A 21,948-nucleotide genomic window follows, 5' to 3' on the forward strand; every position below is an offset into this window, starting at 1 on the left:
CTTAGATAAATACACCAGTTAATGTGCTGTGCCTGAGGGAGTTTCTCTTAGTGAAAGCACATATTGATTCTATCTGTGAGAAAAGAAAAAGACACGAAGTGCTGCAGCCTAAAATGTTGCCATCAGTTCAATTCTTTTTACAAGTTCTCTCAAGTAAGCTTCCTGTCCCAACTGTGACGTCGACTGAATCATTACATCCACGTCATTTCACAGTGACTTCTTTTAAGGTCTCTACGGTTTTTCGAATGCAACACAAAACATAATCTATGTTAAGTGTGCGAGGATCATCTCAATCCCTGAGAAGTCCGAGAGCTTTTTTTTTTTTTTCCCAGCTACTGTATGTTCATTGGTCCAAAACGACACATTTTACAGCAAATACAGGATAATCCCCTAAATCCAGCGTGCCAACCTGTCATCAGCTACAATAAAAGACCAGGGAGCCACCTCTGTTGTCTACATGTGGTTTTAAAATTTAGAAATGTTTACCATGACAATGGAACCACTACAGTATGTGTTAAACACATATACTGTATATATAGATAGAAAGATAGATACGGTATATCCTCCTTTTTCTGAATCATCTGCACAGATAGTGAACGGAAACAGTTCTGATTGTGAGAATGCAAATATACTTAATCCATTGTAAATTTAGTTTCATGACGGATTTGGCTCGTCATTCCTGCTTTAACAGGTTTTGAAATGATAATTACAATACCAGAAATGTACAAATATCTATTGCAAGTGACCGTAAAACGTTCCAGAACGATACGAAGCGGTTTGCAGAAAATGGAAACAATAAAAAGGTTAAACAAGTTAAAATCTTATTTCTGTTTTTGTCCACCCCTTTCAGGTCATGCAAAGTAGAAAGTAGTGCATCGTATATGCATGTTTGGACGCAAACATCGCAACACATTTAGTTTGATCCATCAGAAGAATGCATTAGGAGACGCTCGGATTTACCTGCGTCTTAAGATGAGTGCATTGCAAACATGACATGAAGATTACAATAAGCATAAGAGATACTGGTGCGCTGCTTCTTGCCTAACTTAATATGCCCCTGTGACATTTAGGAATTCATTCAATACATTTGAGTTCTTGCTTCTGTCTGGGGCAAAGCAGAGTAACCACAAAGGATTATGTCTGACATCTCAGTGTGCTGTAGGTTTGTCGCTGATTGGGCTTTGTGTGGAGGATATTAAGAGACTGGGTAACAACAAAGCCTTCATATCACCAAATTCACCCAGTTCTTCAGGCGTATCGTATGGTTATAACAGCAGGAAAGGTTGTGTAGAACAATGAGTTATTATAAATTATAAAGATAAGAATGATCAACAAGATCATCAATATAACTACACAGTGGGTGTGTTTGTGGTGGCACTGACATTTGAGAGCAAAGAAACAGGTTTGGCTCTATGAATCTTCGGTAAACAAGAATACAGACTATAATATAGCGACATATGGACTAAAAACACAGTAGCGTGCAATGAAGTAAAATATTTAATACAGCCAAGAGACAAATTGTTGACATCCTGAGCCTACATTTGCATGTTCTTGGTCTGAGAGGCATGTGTCATTCACACAGAGCTGTCAGTATGTGCTGTGACAAATTCTAAAAATATCTGCAGAGCCGGATGGGAATATGCTTGTTTTCATCATAGGGGCACCTTTTATTGATGGTAACACCGTGTCCAGTTCTGTCCACTTGGTTCCGCTCACTTTCTGGAAGCTCAGCAGGTCTGCCTGTCGTGGAAATAGTGCTTTTTTTTTTCTTTTTTTTTAAACTTTGTATACCAGTTGATTTGCAGCAGTCAGGGTTCATTGCCAAAGATGTTAACACGTGGACGTGTCCAGCTACTACAACGGATTATGTCACTGCCATTAGGTTTGCAATTCTGGTGAGACAGATGTTGTATAATAGAGGTGCCGGCATCCTCTGAGTCTGTCTAAGACTGACAGCTCCTCCTCATCACTCTCACCTTACCTGAGGAGAAAATGTTCCTGCACTCAATTACTAACAGTTGTATTTGTTTGCTATGTGCAAACATACTTTATGACTCACTTAACTAACCACAAACATGAGACTATTAGTTTTGTAGCACTCGTTCAAATGGGAGAGATTTCATTTTATGCTTTTATGCTAAAACTTTTATAAGGCTTTTTAACAACAAACAATCATAATTTAACTAGTCACGGGAACAGCAGGCAGAATGTGTTACTGATAAGATAATCAATGACTCCATTCTATTCAAATGTCACATTAAGTCACAGCATTGTGACAGTGAGCCATCGGCATAAATAACACTAGAAGAGAAAATGAATGTAATTTAGTCATCATTGATTTTGTTTGTTACACTTGTGCTTTTCCCAAACTGTTCCATGTCACAATACCTGTTTTTAAAAGTTTATAAGGTTTACATAGAACCCCAGTTACACAGAAAAGGAACTCTTTAATAGTGATAACGGACTTATTTGGGTTTACTGTAAAATCTTTTTTTTATTTGCACGTCAGGTCTACTGAAGTCAAACGCAGAATCAAGCATGACAACTTAGACTTGGGGAAATAAGGACTCCACTTGTACATTGCCTTGGACACTTGAACTCAAACTCGAGGTTTGGTGACTCGATTACATGCTGTAGAATTGCATTTGAGAGTTGGAGCCAACATATTTTAACAGTTAAGTATTTATTAATGCAGAGCATATTGTTAAAGCAAGAAAAGACATCAGAGTCAATATTGTGAACTAAAAGCTACTGCAGATTTCATCAGATATTTGTCATATCAGACAATCTGTTTACTCATCAACACATTATCTTACATGGTCGCACACACACACACTCAGCTAGAATTTACCAGTTCAACTTCAACAATATTAAAGCAGCCCCTCTTAAACATCCATGCACAACCCTCACATATAAGTTAATGGCAAAGCATACATTTAATCTTCATCCATTATGAATAGTGAAACAAGTGTGTGTGTGTGTGTGTGTGTGTGTGTGTGTGAAACAGATGACATATTTTAAAGCCGAAGCCCATTGGCTTTCATGCATACAGGGACCACCGAACCCACATCATAAGCTTGCTGGAGTGAAATGCATTAGCCATGGTCAACACACACACATGAATATGTTACTGTGGGTCAGTTGTCTCCATTGGCACGCTATGAAAATACAAATAATGCAGCCAAGACTAACCCTTACTTAGAAGTACATATGCTTTTGAACAAACATGCACAGATGAGAGACTAAATGTTCCAAATAAATACCTCATCAGCCCAATGACCATCTACACCGAGGGAGATCAACTGTTTTTATTGTTGCTGTTTTTATGCAGCATATGTCTTTCTTGCAAGACTAAACGGGCTTATCCAATCAGATGTTTGCTGTTGCAACACAAATAGTCATTTTGGGTCTCCCATTTTTAATAATTTACACATAAACCATATGTGTGTACCAGCTAAAATGATTCCCGAGGCTGCGCTCTGTATTGCTGAGGTCTCTATAGCGCTGCGTCATACAAAAAGCAAACACTATTTCCCCTCCATCTCTCTTTAACAGAAATCTTGTTTGGCTGCCACTCATGCATTGTCTGCCAGCCTTTGAAATGTGAAGTGTTTAGCAAAAGTCAAAACTGCAGCCTGATAATTGTCCCGCATTGTAATTAGCTGTCAACACTCGCAAGATTTGTGTTGTTGAAGCAAGAGGAACGCCGATTGGACCAAGCCACAATGGTACAAGAGAGAGAATCAGTCTGAGAAAAAGTACATTTTCTTTGAAAAGTTCTTGTCATTTTGTTGTGTCAAACACCAATAAATAAATAGATAGATTTATTTCATGTGTATCTAGCTTTACGTTAATTCAAATTTAAATACATTCTGGCATTTCAAGCCCTGCTGCAGATGTGAAACTTTTTTCTCCTTCTCAAAATAAATCTGCAGTTTTTAAATCAACGTGAGAAAATATAGTAGCAGCAGAGAGAGAGCATATATTGTAGGATTTACTGAAAATAATACAATACTCATTGTGATGAAGTAAGTGCATTAAAGTGGCTCATGTGATGTGATTTTAACAATAGTGGCCTTTGCTGCAAGGCTGGACAACACAGTTAAATCATATTAAATTATCATATCATTATGCACATAATGTTGGCCTCAGGACAACTTTATTTGCGTCCCACTAGGTCAGTGAGTGATGCTTCCTCATGTGTGGATGGGCTTCTAACTTACTGGTTCAACATAAATCTGCCTTCAGGGATTTTTGGCAACGCCGTGTTCTAACTGTGAAATGGCACAGGTCTGAGTGAGGGATTAGTGAGAGACACTGATCCAAATACTGCACCTCTGGTCAGAGTCTGTCCATATTAACAGGGACCAATTTAACAGACAGCTGTGTTCAGCAGACCGTATTTGCAAACAAGGTTAGACTTTCATTAAAAGATAGTATGTAGTACAGGATTATGACCGTGCAGCTTGGCCTAAACTATATAAAGAGCAAAACCTGACTTCATCTTCCAGGTAGAAACCTGTGCTGAGTATATATTTATATTATATATTTATTTATTTATTATAAAATGAGAAACTGTCATGATTCAGCAATGCTTCGATGTTGGAAGATAAGTATGGTGCGCGACATGGGCTCAAAATAGTTTAATTTCCCTCTTCGCCTAATTTGCATCTACAAGTCACAGGTTTCCATTTTGGATTAATTTGATCATATCACTCTAAAGTCAACGGGCTACACGTCCTCTATATTAGTGTCTACCTAATCACTGGACATTAATATTCCCTTTAAAGCTGCACAAGACAGGAATATACAAACACAACCAACTACAGCTTAGTCTGAGCTTGAAACTTGTAGTGCGTGAATAAAAACCAAAATGTCAGTTGTATTTAAACCATTGTCAAATGTGATTAAGCCCATCAGCTCCACATGATTCTCAGTGTTTGTCAGTGTAGTGGTGTTTCTTGTGTTGCCTTCCATCACAGTCAAGACAGACTGAAGTACCACTGCACTTGTAAGGTGAGAAAGCTGCAACAGGTTGGAATACGACAATAAACATGGTACTTTGACAGGACAAATGCTCCTTTCCCCATCCCACCCTTGTGCTGCCACACATACACACCCTCAGTCAGGTCTGATAGCATTGCTTGACAGAGCCTTTTCTCAGATGATGGACGCAGCATAGAAATGCTGTAACATAATTTCTCTTCCCGATGACCAAACAGAGACAGAAAAACAACATCAACAACAACAAAAATCGGCAAAGGTTTGCACCCTACAGCTTTAAACAAGAGCACACACAAGAGTCTGACATTAAAATAACATAATGTTCAACTTGTGTTGTCTCGCTCACTGCAACACAGATGGTACTTTCTACAGCTCAATTTTTTTTTTAGCAAACTTCTTGTAGTCCTTTAATCAATTCTCAAAGACTGAGTCACATTCATACATAACAAATCATTAAAGTGATGTTTGGTCATTTTCAACACTAAACACACACACACACAAAAGTTTGAAGGATATTAAAGTTTCCTTCCCCGACAGTACTGAGTCAGAGGAGAGGTATGACGACAAGAGGAAAACATTATGAGTTGAACTTGAATCCAAAGCATTACCAGGGTGTTCTAAGCCTGCCAAGCTCCCTTACTAATTACTAACTACTAATAGGGACGATGAAACACAGAGGGAACATTCGGGTGAGGGAGGAAGACACACAGAACATAAATGGACTGACAGACAAAGAAGGAAAGAGAGACAGATGAACAGACACACGGTGAGGAAAAACTGTAATGAATGAGCCTTTGGTGATTTCTTTGTTAGTGCATGTCACAGTACAGAGCTCTATGGCCTACATTCTGCCAGCTGGTAACAACAAAGTCCATGCATGCGTATGCACCACACACACACACACACACACACACACACACACACACACACACACACACACACACACACACACACACACACACACACACACACACACACACACACACACACACACAAACATGGATCAGAGGAGACAGTAATGGGGCAATGCTGCTGCTACTAGGAAAGACGGAAACATCCATTAATTCTGCGACCCATGCATGTTTTTTTTCTTTCTTACCTAACCTAAAACTATCTTTGCTGCACTTTATAAATTCCATTAATAATTTTGCATTGCAGTTTAACACCTTTTGTCCCACAGCTACATGAACTACTTTCCCAGGATACTCTTGAGTATACGTCAGGATCTCCTCATACAAGCTCTTATAATGGTTTCCTGCTGGCTGACTCTTGCCCAATCTGATACCCTTGTCCCAGTTTCATCCACAGAAGCATAAAACTAATTTTAAAGTTGCATGAGGTAGATTAGCCTAGTTCAGCCAAGCAGTGCAAACTGGGATGGGTGAGCTTACGTCTTATGATATCAACGTTATCTTCCAAACCCAGAATGGAAACATGAATAAGCAAAGGGAAGTTGATGTGACTATGAAATAGGAAAAACCTGCATGTGGCAGCATGTGCTGATATGAAGCGTTTGTGCCATTGTAATAAAGGTGGGGTCATACTGGACGTAATCCACTCAATGGGTAAGCTAAGCTTCTTAAAGTGGTCTTCAGTAGAAAGCAATTGTGACTAATTTAGCTCAGCAGGAGGAAATTAGATGAGAACTGACTTAAGCAGCACAGGCACAGAGTAACAAAGGGAGATTTTAATTACTGTCAGCAAATTTTAAAAGTGCACAAAAGAGAAATGTATTGATGGAGGACGATAAGGGAGCGGAAACAAGCAATAACAGGAAGCAAGTAAGGCAAAACCACAGAGGAGAACAGACAAAAAAGGTCTCAGGAGAATACCTTCCTACAGCATCCTTGGAAAAAAAAAAGTAAAACACTCATCAGTCCAATATGCAACTTAGATGCTTTGCAATGCAATGTGCAACTTCCAAAGTAACCTTGTGTACAGTGAGAAGAGTCAAAAATAAAAACAAACATCATACTCACCTAATCTAGGCTGCACTTAATGCCGGCACTGGGTAGCATAACTCCAGCACACACACCACCAACACCACCAGTAAGACACTACGAGTCAGTGCAAACATGAGGAGGAAGAGAGGGAGCACTCCAGGGTGGAGAGAAGAGGAGGAAGATTTCAAAATAAATGTGTCTATATGGGTGTGTGTGAGTTCAGTGAGTGTGTGTCTGTTTGTCTAACAGCGAACAGTACAGGAGAGCTCAGTCTCTCTCTCTCTCTCTCTCTCCCCCCTCTCTCTCTCTCTCTCTCGATCTCTGGCAACTGTGACGCGGCACTTTCGTCCAGACCCCTCCCTCCCTCCCACTCTCTCCGTCTCTCCCCTCATTCGCTCTCCCAATCCCTCTTTCTTTCCCCTCTCTTAATCCCTTACTTCTCTACTCGCCCCACCTCCCGACCCAAAGGCTGATAAAGACTTATTGCCAGACACCCCAGACTGAAAAAAAAATACATGAAGACTCTTTGAACCCCGTACACACTTCTCTTATCATTAATCAACTCCGATTTCAGCATTTGCCTCCGTTTTACAGCATCTGTTTCCTACAATTACTTCTACACCAGCTCTTGTTATCATTTGAAAAGTTGGGGATGAGAGCTTAACATGTCATGAGAGAGAAGTGTGGTTTGATGCTCAGTCCTACACATGAGTGCTTCTAACCCATTAAATGATGACTGACTTACCAATGTTGTGGTAGCTGTGTTGCGTGGGCACTTTAAGATGCTTCGTCCTCCCCAGCTCTTCTCCAAGTAGGTAGTACCATCCATGGATCTCCTACATCACAGTGAGAGAAAGTCCTGAGTTAAGCTTGGGGATTCAACCCACTACATTTGAAGTGAATTGCTCTATGTAAGTGCATAGACATGTCCAGAAATACACACAGGCTCTTGCAGCTATCTTTAAAAAGGCTTTGACTACCATTCATTTGGACAGCCTTACCAGTGCTGTATACCTAACCTTAACTCAAATGGTTTTGGTCTCCATGAGGACTACTGGTCCTGACAAGGTCAGTGTTTAAGCCAGAAAAGGGCCTAAAGAGGTAACAAATACAAGCACACACACACAAAACACACAGATTTAGTTTGCTAGCTCCTCCAGGGGCTGCGGGCAACAAACACACACATCCCTCCACACACAATGCTTTGGCTTATTCCAGCTGATGCCCCCACTTCTACACTTCTGCCTTCTGGGCCAGATGGTGTCCATGTGTGTGTGTGTGTGTGTGTCACAAAGATCACTGTATGTGTGTTACGTAAAGCTGTGGCAGAAGGAGTCTGATTTGTAATTCAAATGATGCGGACATAGTCTTGAAAAAATGGGCAAAAAAACAACAACAAAAAAACAGTGTCATAAGCTCTGCCATCAATTTACTATTACACTTTTATTATAGCACACACACTCACACAGCCACACTCACAGCCACCTCTTTTACACTAAATTATGCCGTGCCGTGGACATTAACAATAATCTCTATTTTAAAAGCATCTTATCTGAGTGGTGCGATATCTGCAGGCGGTGGGGAGAAGAGCGAGGACGGGCAGGGGACTTGTATAGAAGGAGGGGGAGGGGTGGGCATGTGTCCTGAAAAGTCTGTGAGGGATTTGCCCCATCGTTCAATATTACGCTGCATGTGTGACAAAGGGGGGGAAGAATGGGGCCAGCGCAACCGTGAGTCAGAAGGGAGACAGACTGAGAGACAGAGGAAAAGCAGAGGACGAGGAAGAAATTAAAAAAAAAAAGTGTGATGAAAGGGTGTAAACAAACAACAGGATGTGACAGACAAGCTGGGTCAAAATAACAGCCAACGCTCATGTGAGCTCTTAAAAAAAGTAACGTGTGGGTTAATGAACGGATAAGTGAAAAATAAAAACAGGGGAGAAAGAAAAACGGATGTGGTGGAGAAGATGAAGCGACATCACTGCCTGTGATTCCAAGATAGAGCTACATAATTAGCATATTAGGCAAATTACATATTCATTGGGAGGACTTTGTTTGTTTTCCCTGCTTTTGTTGTGAAAGTGTGAAGAAATTAAAGAAAATACTTATTGGAGTGAGTTAAAGAGAAAACAAGAGGGTTTGTAAATTTGTGGCCGTGTTTGTTTTTTCCAATTTATTTCAGCGATCTAATCTAATTACTAAATTAAGAGTTTCACATCAATGCTCCGTCTCTCTGTAGAAACAACAAAAGTCTCAATACAAATGCAAGCGAACTGAATGCAGACGCCATTTGCTGAATCATTGAAACTGAAAAGAGATGTGTGCTCTTTACTTCGTTTAAGTATCACTATAAAGCCAGGAAACAAATATCATTATATCAACCTTTTACAGCCTTAACAAACGTCTTGGTCAAACAGCTGACATTCTCACTAAATAAAAGGAATACGTCTACTTCATATTGTCTCACCAACAGAGTAAAAGAGGTTGCTAAGGAGTGCAAACAAAAGAGAAGACGAGAAGGAGGACGATTACATACAAAATGCAGTGGTTACAACACTAACTACTTCAATCTTTTTTTCCTAATTGAGTCTTAAGGCACCCCCAGCTCTGTTGTTTTAATGTCAATTCCAGTGATATTCACATCATGTGTATATAATGCTCAAGGTTGAAACTGTCTTAACATTCTGGGTTAGGGTTAATCAACCTCAATCTTTCTGACAGGAACAGACAATTGAATGTTTGTGTGGTTGTCCAGTATTTTTATCTATCCTTTATTTGACTACGAAAAATATTGAATGCTCCACCCTGCTGCTAATTAAAACCTGTACCAGTGAGACTTTACAGTATTTGGCAGGTAAAAACAAAGGCCAAATGTATGATGAGAACAATTTTGACGCCTCACACAGAAACTGACAAATGCAATCAGCTTTCGGTCTCTAGTCTTGTGACAGAAAGCATTAAAGTGATACCTCTTATCATTTCTGTGCCAGTAATGCCAATGTTCATATCTTGTACTGCACAGTCTTTGTGACAGAGATTTGATTACAAATTTGCAGTGTGCAAAGTTCTGTTGTACTTTTAAATGTAAGATATGAGAGTCTAAATCAAAAAGACAGGACCTTTAACGTTGCAGAATGGAGAGGGACTCAATCTGTGATTCACTTGTTTGTCTGGCGGCACTGATGCTGTGGCGTAACCCTGGTAACCCCAAAGTGTTTCTTCTCAAATATTGAGGTCAACTGGAATTCATTCACACGAAGCTTCAGCTTCATGGTCGAGTGGATGGACAAATGCAAAGGAAGCCGAGGACACTGTTTACCAGAATGTCTTTGCACTCGTAAACCGTGTGTTCAAACTCACCTTGTCTGTGTCCACGAGGGAGTGCACACCAAAGCTCATGCAGCCCAGCAGTGCACTGACCCTGGTGATAGCATGGAGAGAATGAATGAGGAGGAGAAATATGAACAAACATCCTGATGTAAAGTCCATGGGTCATTTAAGTTGTCGAACATTTGACATTACTTTTATGACCCAAAAGCATTACATAAAACCAACTTAAAAGTCAATCACAATGAGAGGGAAGTTGTTTAAAATGTTGTTTTTAATGTCAGTTTTATTTTGTTATACATTAATTCACCCCGTTTATCCCTTGGGTGAAACTGGTGTAGTATAAAAAACAGACAAACAACAAAGTGTTTAAAGGAATAAAAAAATAATAATCAATCCGAATATGTCAACAGAATGGATGTTGAGCAAATGATTTATTATCGTCATAGTGGGCATTTGTGTGGTGTTGCTGGTGGTGGTGGTGGTGGGAGTGGATGTTTAATTATGCATACATGAGAAAAACAGTTCTCGACAACCTCCCATCTGGACCGAACCAATGCAGCTGCTGATGCCGTTTGAGGGCAAACTGGCCCTGAGCTTAATGAGCACCTGAAAGGTTTCTTGGCACCGGTCAAATGAGCCACTGACCGAAAAAAACCCCACTGCATTGACAGAATGTCGTGCAGACACTGGGTAGTTTATAATGAGCTTGCTTCTTTCAGTCTATTTTTTTAACCAGCAGTCAGCCAAGACTACCTGTACATCATGTAAACTTCGTATTAGGGCTGATGACTTAATCCTATTCAAAAGGATATGACAAATCCCAAAATTGCCTTCATATCTTTAAGTTCCCATCTTTGCAGTACAAAAAGAGAAGTTGTAATGGTTACATTTTGATGGTGTTTCATTTGGTGACAGTCTTGTTTTCCCCAAATTGCATAGCTCTAATATTTTAAATCTACATACGATGACTATTAAACTGAGGATTGGCATTAAAAGGATAGGACAAATCATATTGCATTTGCAATACCTGGCATGAAAATTGCATTTAGGCATTTTCCCAAAATTGCTCAGTCCTTCTTTGTACCTTTCCTAATGTAAAAACATCCCATAGAAATACCAAAATAATGAATATTCTGGGAAAAAGTGGCATCTGCACAGGCAAATCCTAACACACAGCAACAACCAAGTACACGTGAACACTGACAACAAAATCTTGCACTGCCTTACGTCAAATAAAAAAAAAGATTATATCTATTTTTCCTACTGCCAACCCCCACAACACACGGTAATATGTGAGTTCCTGAAAGACACAAATATTAAAGGATTAAAGATAACTGGGGAAATATAACCATCCACTCTCTCGTGGTTGTTTGTCTCTATGTGGCCCTGTGATGGACTGGCCACCTGTCCAGGGTGTGACCTGTCCCCATTGTCAGCTGGGATTGCGCCCCCCCCCCCACGACCCTCATGTGGAGGATCAAGCGATAGGAGATGGATGGATAAAAAATACAAGCATAACATTATGAGCAATACTACAGAGGGATACAAATTGCTCATTTGAATCTATATGTTGGTCCTGAGATCAGCCTATCCATTTAATCACAACAGCAAATGTTTTTGTGTTTGGCAAAATAATAAAAAGGAAATATTCAATATCTAATTGAATTTGTGGGAAACTTAAATCGTTCTTTTTTTTTTCTCTCTGATGCACATTGTGTCCATACATTAAAGGACTGCTAACATTCCACAGCGTTTGGCTACAGCAGCACTTTGGCTACTGTTGTGTGGTATTTAAGAGGATTTGCTGAAGAGGCACTGCTTCCCACAACTTCCTCACAGCAGAAGGGAGAGTTGAATAAGCACCTTTTAATGACATTTCAGGCTGCACTTTATTTAAAAAAAAAGAACGGCTGCTGAGGCGGTTATACAGTATATGGTGCAGTGGTAAAGTTCTCTCCTGCAGACACCACGGGCCGGTTGTGCCTCCGTATAACCACATCTGACCAAATGTGGAGATGAGAAAGACAAACGCTCGAGCCATTAAATGTGAATGAGGCTTAATTGCTTACCAGAGATGAGTAAATCACTTTTAAACTGTGTCCCAGAAAGTGTCCCAAAAAAGTCTTTATCTTTATAATCATTCTATGATTTATAATCAACCACTTATTTAAGCCTACAGCAAATCACCATCAATTAAAACCCATGCTGTGAGATTTTTAATTCATTATTTAATATTTAACTGAAAACAGCAGGAGCCATGCAAAGCATATTCAAAACCACTGCCATTAATTCATGCAAAAGAGTATTTAAACACAGCATATGATGCATGAACGAAGTTCTTTAGTATATCCAGCTCATCAGTTCCCTCAACATAAGGCAAGATACTGATTCGATATATTCGATTCCATATGTTTTCCTCCATCTCCAACAATGACCCTGCTTCAGCACAAGGCAGCGAGCCGAGGCAGGGAGGCGAGAGTAACACGTTCGCTCGGCCAGATTCAGAACCAGGCAAGGAAAGAAACGCGCACTCACAACCACCCATTAATATGCAGCAACATTAATAATGAAATGGTATTTCGTTGATGATGTTGGACGCTTGTGTGTGTGTGTGTGGGGGGGGTTTTGCTCACTAATGTGTTGAAAAGAAAAAAGGAAACTATTTCTTCTCTGTTCATTGTGTCATGAGCAGGGACTGTTCTAGAACACTTTGATTTGAGGGAGCCATTAAGAAATGTTCTTTATGGTTTTTTTTAGGATATAGCAGCCCCTGTGTCTGGAGACGTGTCCAATCATGACCCACACTGTGACCTTCTACGGCGTTCCCACCTTGTTGTGGAGTCAGAGTTCCACATTGTGAAGAGCAGTCTCTTATGAAGGTCATCCTCTCCGACAAGACTAAAATAACAAAAAAGACAGAAAGTCTGTTAACTTTTCTCAAATTAAAAACTATGGCTGACATGCATTCAATTGCAATGCAGACGTGTTTACTTCAGTTTCTACCAACAAACCAATCATTTGTGTTTACTGTAAGGTACTCTACACTGAAGAATGACACATCAGATAGTCTAGAGGATAATCACATACTGTTATTTTCAGTCTTGTCACATATTACTTAGAGTAAACAAATATAGAAATAAAAAAGTAGCTTAGCAAAACTGTCTTAAAATAAGGCAACAAAACCAAAATATAATATCAAAAACCATAAAAACAATATGCCAGAATGCTTACAAGTAAAAGGTTTGTAAAAAGATGGGGTTCCTACAGTGAGGAACCAGCTGAGTCTTCTGCCTGTCTGTAGGATCACTGTCGGGGAACATGCCAACCTGAAGAACACAACAAAACCAAACAAAATTATACACATAATAGTTTCCAGCCTCGACTCAGACGGTGTTTTATTTCCCCGCACATACCTTCACATAAGAGTCACATGGGCCCTCGCACTCTTCCAGCATGCCCCTTGCCTCCAAAACTGTACACATATAAATAGAGCTGAATACAATTATATGAGATTGGGGCAGCCCACGGCCAAGAGGAAAGGAATTTGGAGGATGCCGGTTCAATCCCGGGAAGGGCCAAGGGCTGGGGTGCTCCCCGGGTGCAGGTAAGTGATGCCCACTGCTCCTTGTGTGGAGCTTGTGTGTGTTCTCGACTGGTGTGTAATAAGAATGGGTTAAATACAGAGGTCAAATTCACTAACTGGTAAAACATGTTTTACTAATTCTAATACGAGTGACTATCCAGTCACATTTATGAAACATTATACATCCAATTTTCAGGTTCTGCCCCCCCCGAAAAAATGGTGTGTTATGTTCTGATAAGAAAGCATTTTTGCCACATGCATTGGGAAGGTGCATTTACTACAGCTTGCTTGACTCCTGAAGATGTACCCATAATTTTATTCAGTATGTGGAGGAATAATGTGATTATGTTTTACTCCTGAAACAGTAAAAAAAAAAAAATAATAATAATAATAATTGTGAGATATTCCAGTTGCTGAGAACGGAAACTGCAAATGTGCCATAAACAGATGCGTAAATCAGCATTAGATTATTTTTCCTGCTTTCATTGCAGCAAGCAAAGCCATTTAACAGTGGGTACCATTTTTTTCATTTGCTTTACAGTATGTAACAAAGCACAGTGCTTTGATTCCATCCTGCTACCTCTACCCCCCATACGAAGCTAGTAAAGAGACTGTCCTCCAATGAAACGTACATAGAGGTTGTATGCAGGAATTACGACCCATGTCTACGCTTTCAAAACCAGCGCCCCTAGCGGTTGTATACATGACAGCAACCTGGTACCTTAGAAGTGGCATCTAGTAAATTCGCTGTGCTCTCCACTGGCAGTCCGGTCAGTGGCGAGAGCACTGCGCCCGAGTGTGGTCGACAAGGGTTCGACTCCCTAACTATACCACCTTGTTAATATTTTTTTTAATTTTTACTGCCTAACACTGTCTTTTTTGCCCTAACCCTAACCTCAGTAACACCTGTGCGTATTCGAGTTGAAAAATACTGCACCAGTGTAGTAAAAACATACCTTTAGGTCGTATTCAGGGGTTGGAAAAAACGACCCATAGTTACGTATCAGTTGGAGGACTTGTTGCTAGTAAACCACATAAACATTGAGACTTTGAGGATGTATGATGTGATATAATCAATGTCAAATTCAACCTCTTAACTCATAAAACTCATATGTGGTCTCTGCAAAGTAAACTCAAAACTCAGCTGCTTGTACAGCACCATAAATTATCACATATCTTCAGTGTTTCTTTTTGTAAAGTAAAACACTGTGTTATTTGAGCCACAGTAAGTGTGCACTTGCTGTTCTACACAGAGGTTTGGAAGTCCAATATTGTTTGTTTATAATGAGAAATAATAATAAAAGATCTCTCCATTCTGATTAACTCAGAGTGTTTGGTAACAACTGGTGACAAATACATATCACACACACACAACAAAACATAAATGAAGCATAAACTAGTTTGGGGTCTCAAATGGTGGATTTTACATGCCATTTTATAAATATAGTGTATATGTGGACATGGACAAATACTACTGTCATTGAATATTCAACTTCAAATGTTGCATTCAAATAGGTAAATTTTGTCATGTCCTTTTTAATATTTTACACATTCTTTTATTACCGGCAACAAGCAAGTGCCAGCTCTGAAATTGTTTCATTACATAATAAAATGGGGGTAAACGTGAGAGCGTTTCAATGTAACAGCAGCCGTTGACACAACTCACCACTAACAACAAGTCCGTCAGGCTCTCGGACGATTGACAGCTTCAGCTGACCTGTTGAAAAATGAGAGGAGGAAGGTCACGGAGGTGGCAGGAGAAAAGTGGTACACAGAAATTCATATTATGTGGGTTTAACTTTTGAGGAAAAACATTTAGTTGGATTCTTGCAGCCAGTATATGCTTGGATTAGCTTCGCACAAAGGCTGGTTTTACAGAGGGCTAAGTGCTGAATTATTTACTGAATTATTCATTGACTTTCTGGACTCTTGACAAGTTCGCTAGGAATCCTCAGAAATTGAAGTCCAGGCATTTATGAGTCACTTGCATTTTTGTGTGTAACTTGTGTCTGCAAAATATCTGTTTCTCACATTGTGACATCCCACAAAGAGTAAGCATAAGTCATTATTTATTCACTTTTAACTTGCTTGTCTTGTAATTACACGTACATGTGTGTCCACTGTCTATCATGTGTCACTTTTTCTTTCATTCGCTCTCCATCCTTCCCTCTCCTGTAAGTCTCCCAGTGCTGCTAACGGCTCTTGGAGACTCGTTAGCCACGTTGACATGGCCACTGCTAACATTGGCTTTGTGCAATTTTTAATTAATCCTGTTCATACGAGCACAGTCTAAGGCTAAAATGTGGGAGCCTCGCTGTGTGATAACACTGCTGGCACTTCAGACCTTGGGTACAAGGGATGTTTGTCGTTCCCACACTGAACTTGGCATGGCTTTGTGCTGCTGGCTGCGCTAGAAGTACAAAGTAAAAACACTGCTCTGCAATATCTTCCTGGTACATCTGAACTTGCCTGGTACAAATGTGGTAATGAAGCAGAACACGCAGCAAATACGAGGAAAATCAAAATACACAAACAGATTGACAAAACAGTTTCAGGAAAGAATGAGTAAAAAAATATATACAGTCTACTTTGAAGCTGTTTGAAAATGACGCTCTATAAAACAGTAGAGTAGAAGACAGAGCAGACACCCCCCCATAAATGCTAATATCAACAGTCCAACATTCTCAACATAACAATCCTGATGTTTACTCTGTTCAGCGTCTGGCGTGTTATTAAACACAAAGAACATCGAAGAGTGATGGCTTTGTCCTTTTGCAGGTATCTGGTCATCAACCAAAGTATTAGACATATTGGAATTATGACGTTTATGAAGTTGATGGTGAAGGAGAATGTTAAGATGCACTCTAGAGGGATACACACACACACACATACACATGCAGAATGTCTCCAACAATATGCATGGTCATTTTTCCTTCACAGGTGTTGGCTGCATGGTCATGACGGGGGAAAAGTCAGGGGATCACCAAGGTCTGTAAGGTTCATCAATCACAGTTGCCACAACATATTGCTCAAATCAACATGGGCACACTACTACTACTACTACTACTACTGGTAGACAGCAAAGTCTGACGAAAACTCAGTCCAATTTTAAAATGAGTCTGTGGGAACTCATTCTATTTGGAGCAAAAAATCTGGCTTAATATTTAAAATGTCTGTCCAGCTTTTAAGAAACACTCTCAGAGACGGCTTCCTTCTGAAAAAACCTGTTATGAAATGTTTCTTAATAAATTACTAGGGTTTATGTGTGACTAACCATTCCACTCTAATCAGAGGCATTTCCGTCAAGCGATAAAGTTCAACTGTCAAAAGAACTTCAAAAACTCAAACGTTGAGTTCAGTGGAATCTGATTAATGAGGCAAATTTGTGATTTAAAGGCCTACATACAGTGACTTGGACATAGTGTTAAAAATGTTAAAATATGCACTCCCCCTCTAACCTCCCACTTGCTTATCCACTGCTTTGGCCCTTTAGAAAAACCAGGGAACACACCCTCTGGGTAGGAGAGATGCCACCCTAGTGTGCATGTCGTGATTTAGAACAGAAGGCACTTTTTAAATGCCACAATTGTCCAATTCAGCAAACAAGACTTCAGTGTTAGGGAGATGCCAACCTCACAACCTTAACAGACAGAAGGGGAAAGTTAACCTATAATTAAAGCAATGTAGAATAATAAAAGGTCCAGAATGTGATTTTTTTTTATAGCAGCAGTAAAAAATAATGAGTCCCCGCAACAATAAAAGTATTCAGCACTATGGAGAGGCAGCGCAGGTTACACTGAAAGACAGGCAACTATAGAGCTTAAGGAAATCTTTAGCACTCTGACTACAAGGAACTAAGAAAAATCATTTTCTAGTGTTAACATATGTAGACTCACGTGTGGTAAAAACTGAAGCTATTCACAAACCCCGCAAACACCTTCCATTCGGTACATGAAAATTAAAAGCTATAACTATGCACATATATTTTAAAAACTGTCTTTGAGTCCTTGTGTCTCTTACTTATTCTCTAAAAGCACAGTTACTAAGCCCCACTATCTGTTCATAGGCATCTTTAATGGAACAAGACTGAAGGCTTTCTCCTTGAAACATCACAAATATCTCATACTTCTTTTATGTAGCTGTGGAAAATATAGCTCAAACTCATCTTCAGCATGTCACGGCCCCAATAACACTTGCTTTGTTGCATAGCCTCAGTGTCATTTTTTTTATTTAGCCATTTTCCAGGGTGATTGGTGTTGAAAAAGTGAGTCATACTTGCTTCATTCCTTCTTTTTATGCAATACTTTTTCTACTTTTATGTATAAAAAAACTAAAAACCAGCACAACTACAGTCAATGACGTTCACTTAGTAAGATACAAAAAAAAAGAAAAGAGAATTAGGGAAGGAGATGAAACACTCAGTGTAACAAAAAAGATACGGACAGTGGATTACTCTTATCTGACCTCTCCCCTGGTGAGCTTGTCCTTGTTCATGTGCCAGCTCAATTAGGCCACAAAGTGCTTGTTGCCTGTCTAGTGACGGGGCATGTGTACAGCCAAGTCAGGACTAATCTATCACGAATTTAGTTCAGATTTTTATAACATCTTGAAACCAAGTTAGTGGCTAAACGTGCACAAACCAGCATAAGCAAAAGAAAACCATGTATACTGCACAGAGATGCACACAGTCATGTGTCATACATAGACTGTTAAATGAAAATGAAAAGCTCCAGAGATTGAAGCCAAAACTATTCAATAGAATGTCCGACTTCAGGGGGTCCATTTGGTGAATTATGGTGCAATTTAGATTAAAAGACGTGGTATTTGGGATATGGACATGGCTGCGCGTGTAGGTGGACATGCAGTGGACAAGCTTGCAGTCTGGCACTCAACCCCTGCTTTTCCTAACACGGTTTCTTCGGGTTTCAAAAAGACAACATGGGACTAGTCAAGATGAGACCTGAAGCTGCAAAACTGCAGTTCACAAGCCACAAGGTGATGCCACAGCGGATTTCCACTTGGTGATACAGTTTATCAAGGATACACATGAATGTCTGCTACTAAAATCTACCCATGTACAGACATAGCAAACAGCAAATTCCTTTTGTCAAATTATGTAAGACAAGGCGGCCACAACGATCCTGTCATTGTTGCTGCCACTCATAATGGCACGAAGCTGCCATGTACTTTCTCTTGATATAAAGCTGAAAATGACCCAGGGCCCAAACAACCACACAAGACACAATCATTTCAGGAGTGGAAGGAATGTTTTTTTTTTAACCAAAAGTACAGAATGTAGCCCCAAAAACATATATCTTCAGTTAAATTAACCAATACTGAAAGCAAAGGTCACAAAGCTGGAGAGAAGGATATGTGCAGTGTGTGTGTGTGTGTGTGTGTGTGTGTGTGTGTGTGTGTACATGTGTATATGTGGCTCTTCATTACCCTGCTTTAATAGGCTTTACTGCTTATTTGTCACATTTACATTTGAAAGCCTATGCCCCAGCAACATCCAAAAAGGCCAGGCCAGGGTACAATGTTGGTCTTTATGTGAAAACTGAAATAGCCATTTCCAGAAAAAAAGGAGCAAGAAAAAGAGACCAGAGTTAATCCATGTTCTGTAACATTTCCTGTGAGAACGGGGGAGACATTTTGAAAAGTTGGGGAAGCTGCTGTGTATAGGATTTGAAGTTTTCATCCGGGGCGGACACCAATTCATCCTTTTTAGATCCAGGAGCAGAATTGATGTGAGAATTACAAGGTGTCCTTTTGTTCCCTCGCTCAATTTCTTTTAACGGGCTTGTTATAGAACTTCATCTTGTGTGCCAAAAACCAGTGGGACAGAGCTCATGCTGTGCCAGACAAACAAAATTATAGCGTACATTAAATCCTTTGAGGGAGACACTTGACAGACAGGCTGGAGTGTGTTTGATGGGTCAGTCGGAATTTACCGTTTTAATTACTAGAGATTTCGTATTTCTAAGAGGCATTAGCCTATGTTTAATATCTAATAACCTGAAATGCTCTGTGCACATAAATCAAAGCCTTCATCAACTACATACAAAGTAATTAGGATTTTCCATTCTTGAGACAAATGGCATGTCAATACATATGGTTTAAAAATACAAATAATTGGGAACAACACTGAATAGCAAAACACATACTTGGGCATTTTCTTGAGGAAAAGCTTATATGTGCAATAATAAAAGCAGTGACATTTATTTATGACTGGCTCCCACCCTTGTAAATTTTGTTCATGTTGAAAAATATATGTGTGCGGCGTAGACATTATTCATCTCATGGAAAGAAAAGAAATACATGCTGAGAAAAACAAAAACATGCCACAAATTAGTTTTCTGTGAGAGGGAAGCATACATACAAAAAAAGACTAATTTCCTAAATCCTTTGTTTTGTGGTTACTTGAGAACTAAATCTTCCAACTTGCCATTCGTACGTTTTCCCCATTGAATTTCTGAATACAGTTGCCCCCGAGAAATGTATTTATTTTAATAAATTCACAATCGCAAAGTCTGGCAGTACTAAATTTATTCATAGGAGTATTTATATTATTCCCAGCAAATTTGAGACCTCTTTCTTTTTCTTGAGTAGGGTAATCATTATTATTCCACACGAACACTAAACGAGACTAGGGGGAGGCAAATGACCTCAAATGAGGTTGGTCTCCAATTATTATGCCCTTAAATGTATAATTTTCTTTATTGTTTAAATATTATTCTGCCTTTCATCCATGACTCTTTTTACCTCTATACCTTTCTATCTGCCTTACACTTTACACTTCTCAGTGAGTGTGTGTGGCCCAAAACACCTCTAGGCAATATTTTCTCATGTAAAATCCCTTAATTCCCTTAAATTTTTTAGCGGCACCAAAAATACAGTTGTGTCAATTGTGTGTACACGTGTACCTGCACAGTCTTACTATTTACTTTTTTATTTCTCACAGTCTAACGAATCACATTTTGTAAAGAAATTGTGGTTACATGTATAAAAAGGAGGACTTTAATATAGATAAATTATGTAAAGGGAAGTGCGAGCTTTAGGTGCTGACCAAGTCTGTTCTATAATTAATTCTCTATCAGTGAAAACTCACACAACTCTCACAAAAGTAGTCACGCTCGTGGCAAAGCTTGACCCAGCTCTGAAAGTTAAACTGGGAGGACCATGCACGATCACGTCACATATTGTCAGTCTCATTATTAAATTAGTTTGAGCTAGAATTCCTGATGAAATCCTCAGAAACCCTGAGTGAGACAGGTGAAAAAAAGACAAGAAACCGCAAAGCATTTCTGAATTTTCCACAGAGCAAAATATGACATTTAAAGACATGACTGTGGTGCTAATACTGTACGGTCTGTATGTTGGAAGGAAGTCCAAGCAAGTACCAATACAAGACATCACGTGGGTCAGATCTAGTGAATGCAAGTGAGGCGTCTTGGGCAACACTCGTATATTAATTATATGCTAAATCAGTCATTTCCAGAGACCGGGTCAACACCCAAAAATGTGTCACGTGAGATTTTTCACCAGCAGAGATTTTACAATAACCTGCATAAAATGGAGTTGTGATGAATTTATGTATCAAACATGGTGTGTTTTTTTTAAGAAATGGTTTAGCTTTTCAAAATAAGTTTACGTGTCGCAGTAAAAACAGTCAGAAACAGTATTTTATGCACAATTTTGATCTTGACATGAGGCACTCAAACATGTACAAAATATTACAGAAGCCACCCCAACAACTGTACCCACAACCCTACACAACTTCATCCATATTCACTAGTGCATTACTAGTTCAACTTGTACCTTGTTTTGTTAATCGATATCTATTGCATTTCTTATCCAAACAACGTCAAAGTCAGCACTGGTGCCCTTAGTAAGACACCTGCCAAATTTGACAGTCATAAGATTAACAGACAGACATATGTTCCTTACATTTACAGATAGATTTGTGCGGAAAGGAAGCTAGTGGATGGTGGATGGAAGCTTTAAAGTTACAGTAAAACGTGCAGGTGCGTGGCTGAAACCATCCATAAATGATTCAGGGTGTCACCAGATAAGGAAGGGAAGGCCTCGT

At 39.5% G+C, this 21,948-nt stretch overlaps 1 protein-coding gene across 1 annotated transcript in view; it reads right to left on the reverse strand.

Annotated features, from left to right (window-relative positions):
• rgs3a (regulator of G protein signaling 3a) overlaps window positions 1-21,948 on the reverse strand; it is a 118,808-nt gene that overhangs the window by 96,463 nt on the left and 397 nt on the right. The window contains exons 2-7 of the mRNA XM_044013076.1: window positions 15,526-15,576; window positions 13,690-13,748; window positions 13,508-13,602; window positions 13,106-13,174; window positions 10,307-10,367; window positions 7,693-7,783 (exon numbers count right to left, since the gene is read on the reverse strand). Coding sequence (XP_043869011.1) covers window positions 7,693-7,783; window positions 10,307-10,367; window positions 13,106-13,174; window positions 13,508-13,602; window positions 13,690-13,748; window positions 15,526-15,576 — 426 coding nt within the window. The remainder of the gene's footprint in view (window positions 1-7,692; window positions 7,784-10,306; window positions 10,368-13,105; window positions 13,175-13,507; window positions 13,603-13,689; window positions 13,749-15,525; window positions 15,577-21,948) is intronic.

Source organism: Solea senegalensis, linkage group LG21 (assembly GCF_019176455.1).
Source record: "Solea senegalensis isolate Sse05_10M linkage group LG21, IFAPA_SoseM_1, whole genome shotgun sequence".
Lineage (NCBI taxonomy): Eukaryota > Metazoa > Chordata > Actinopteri > Pleuronectiformes > Soleidae > Solea > Solea senegalensis.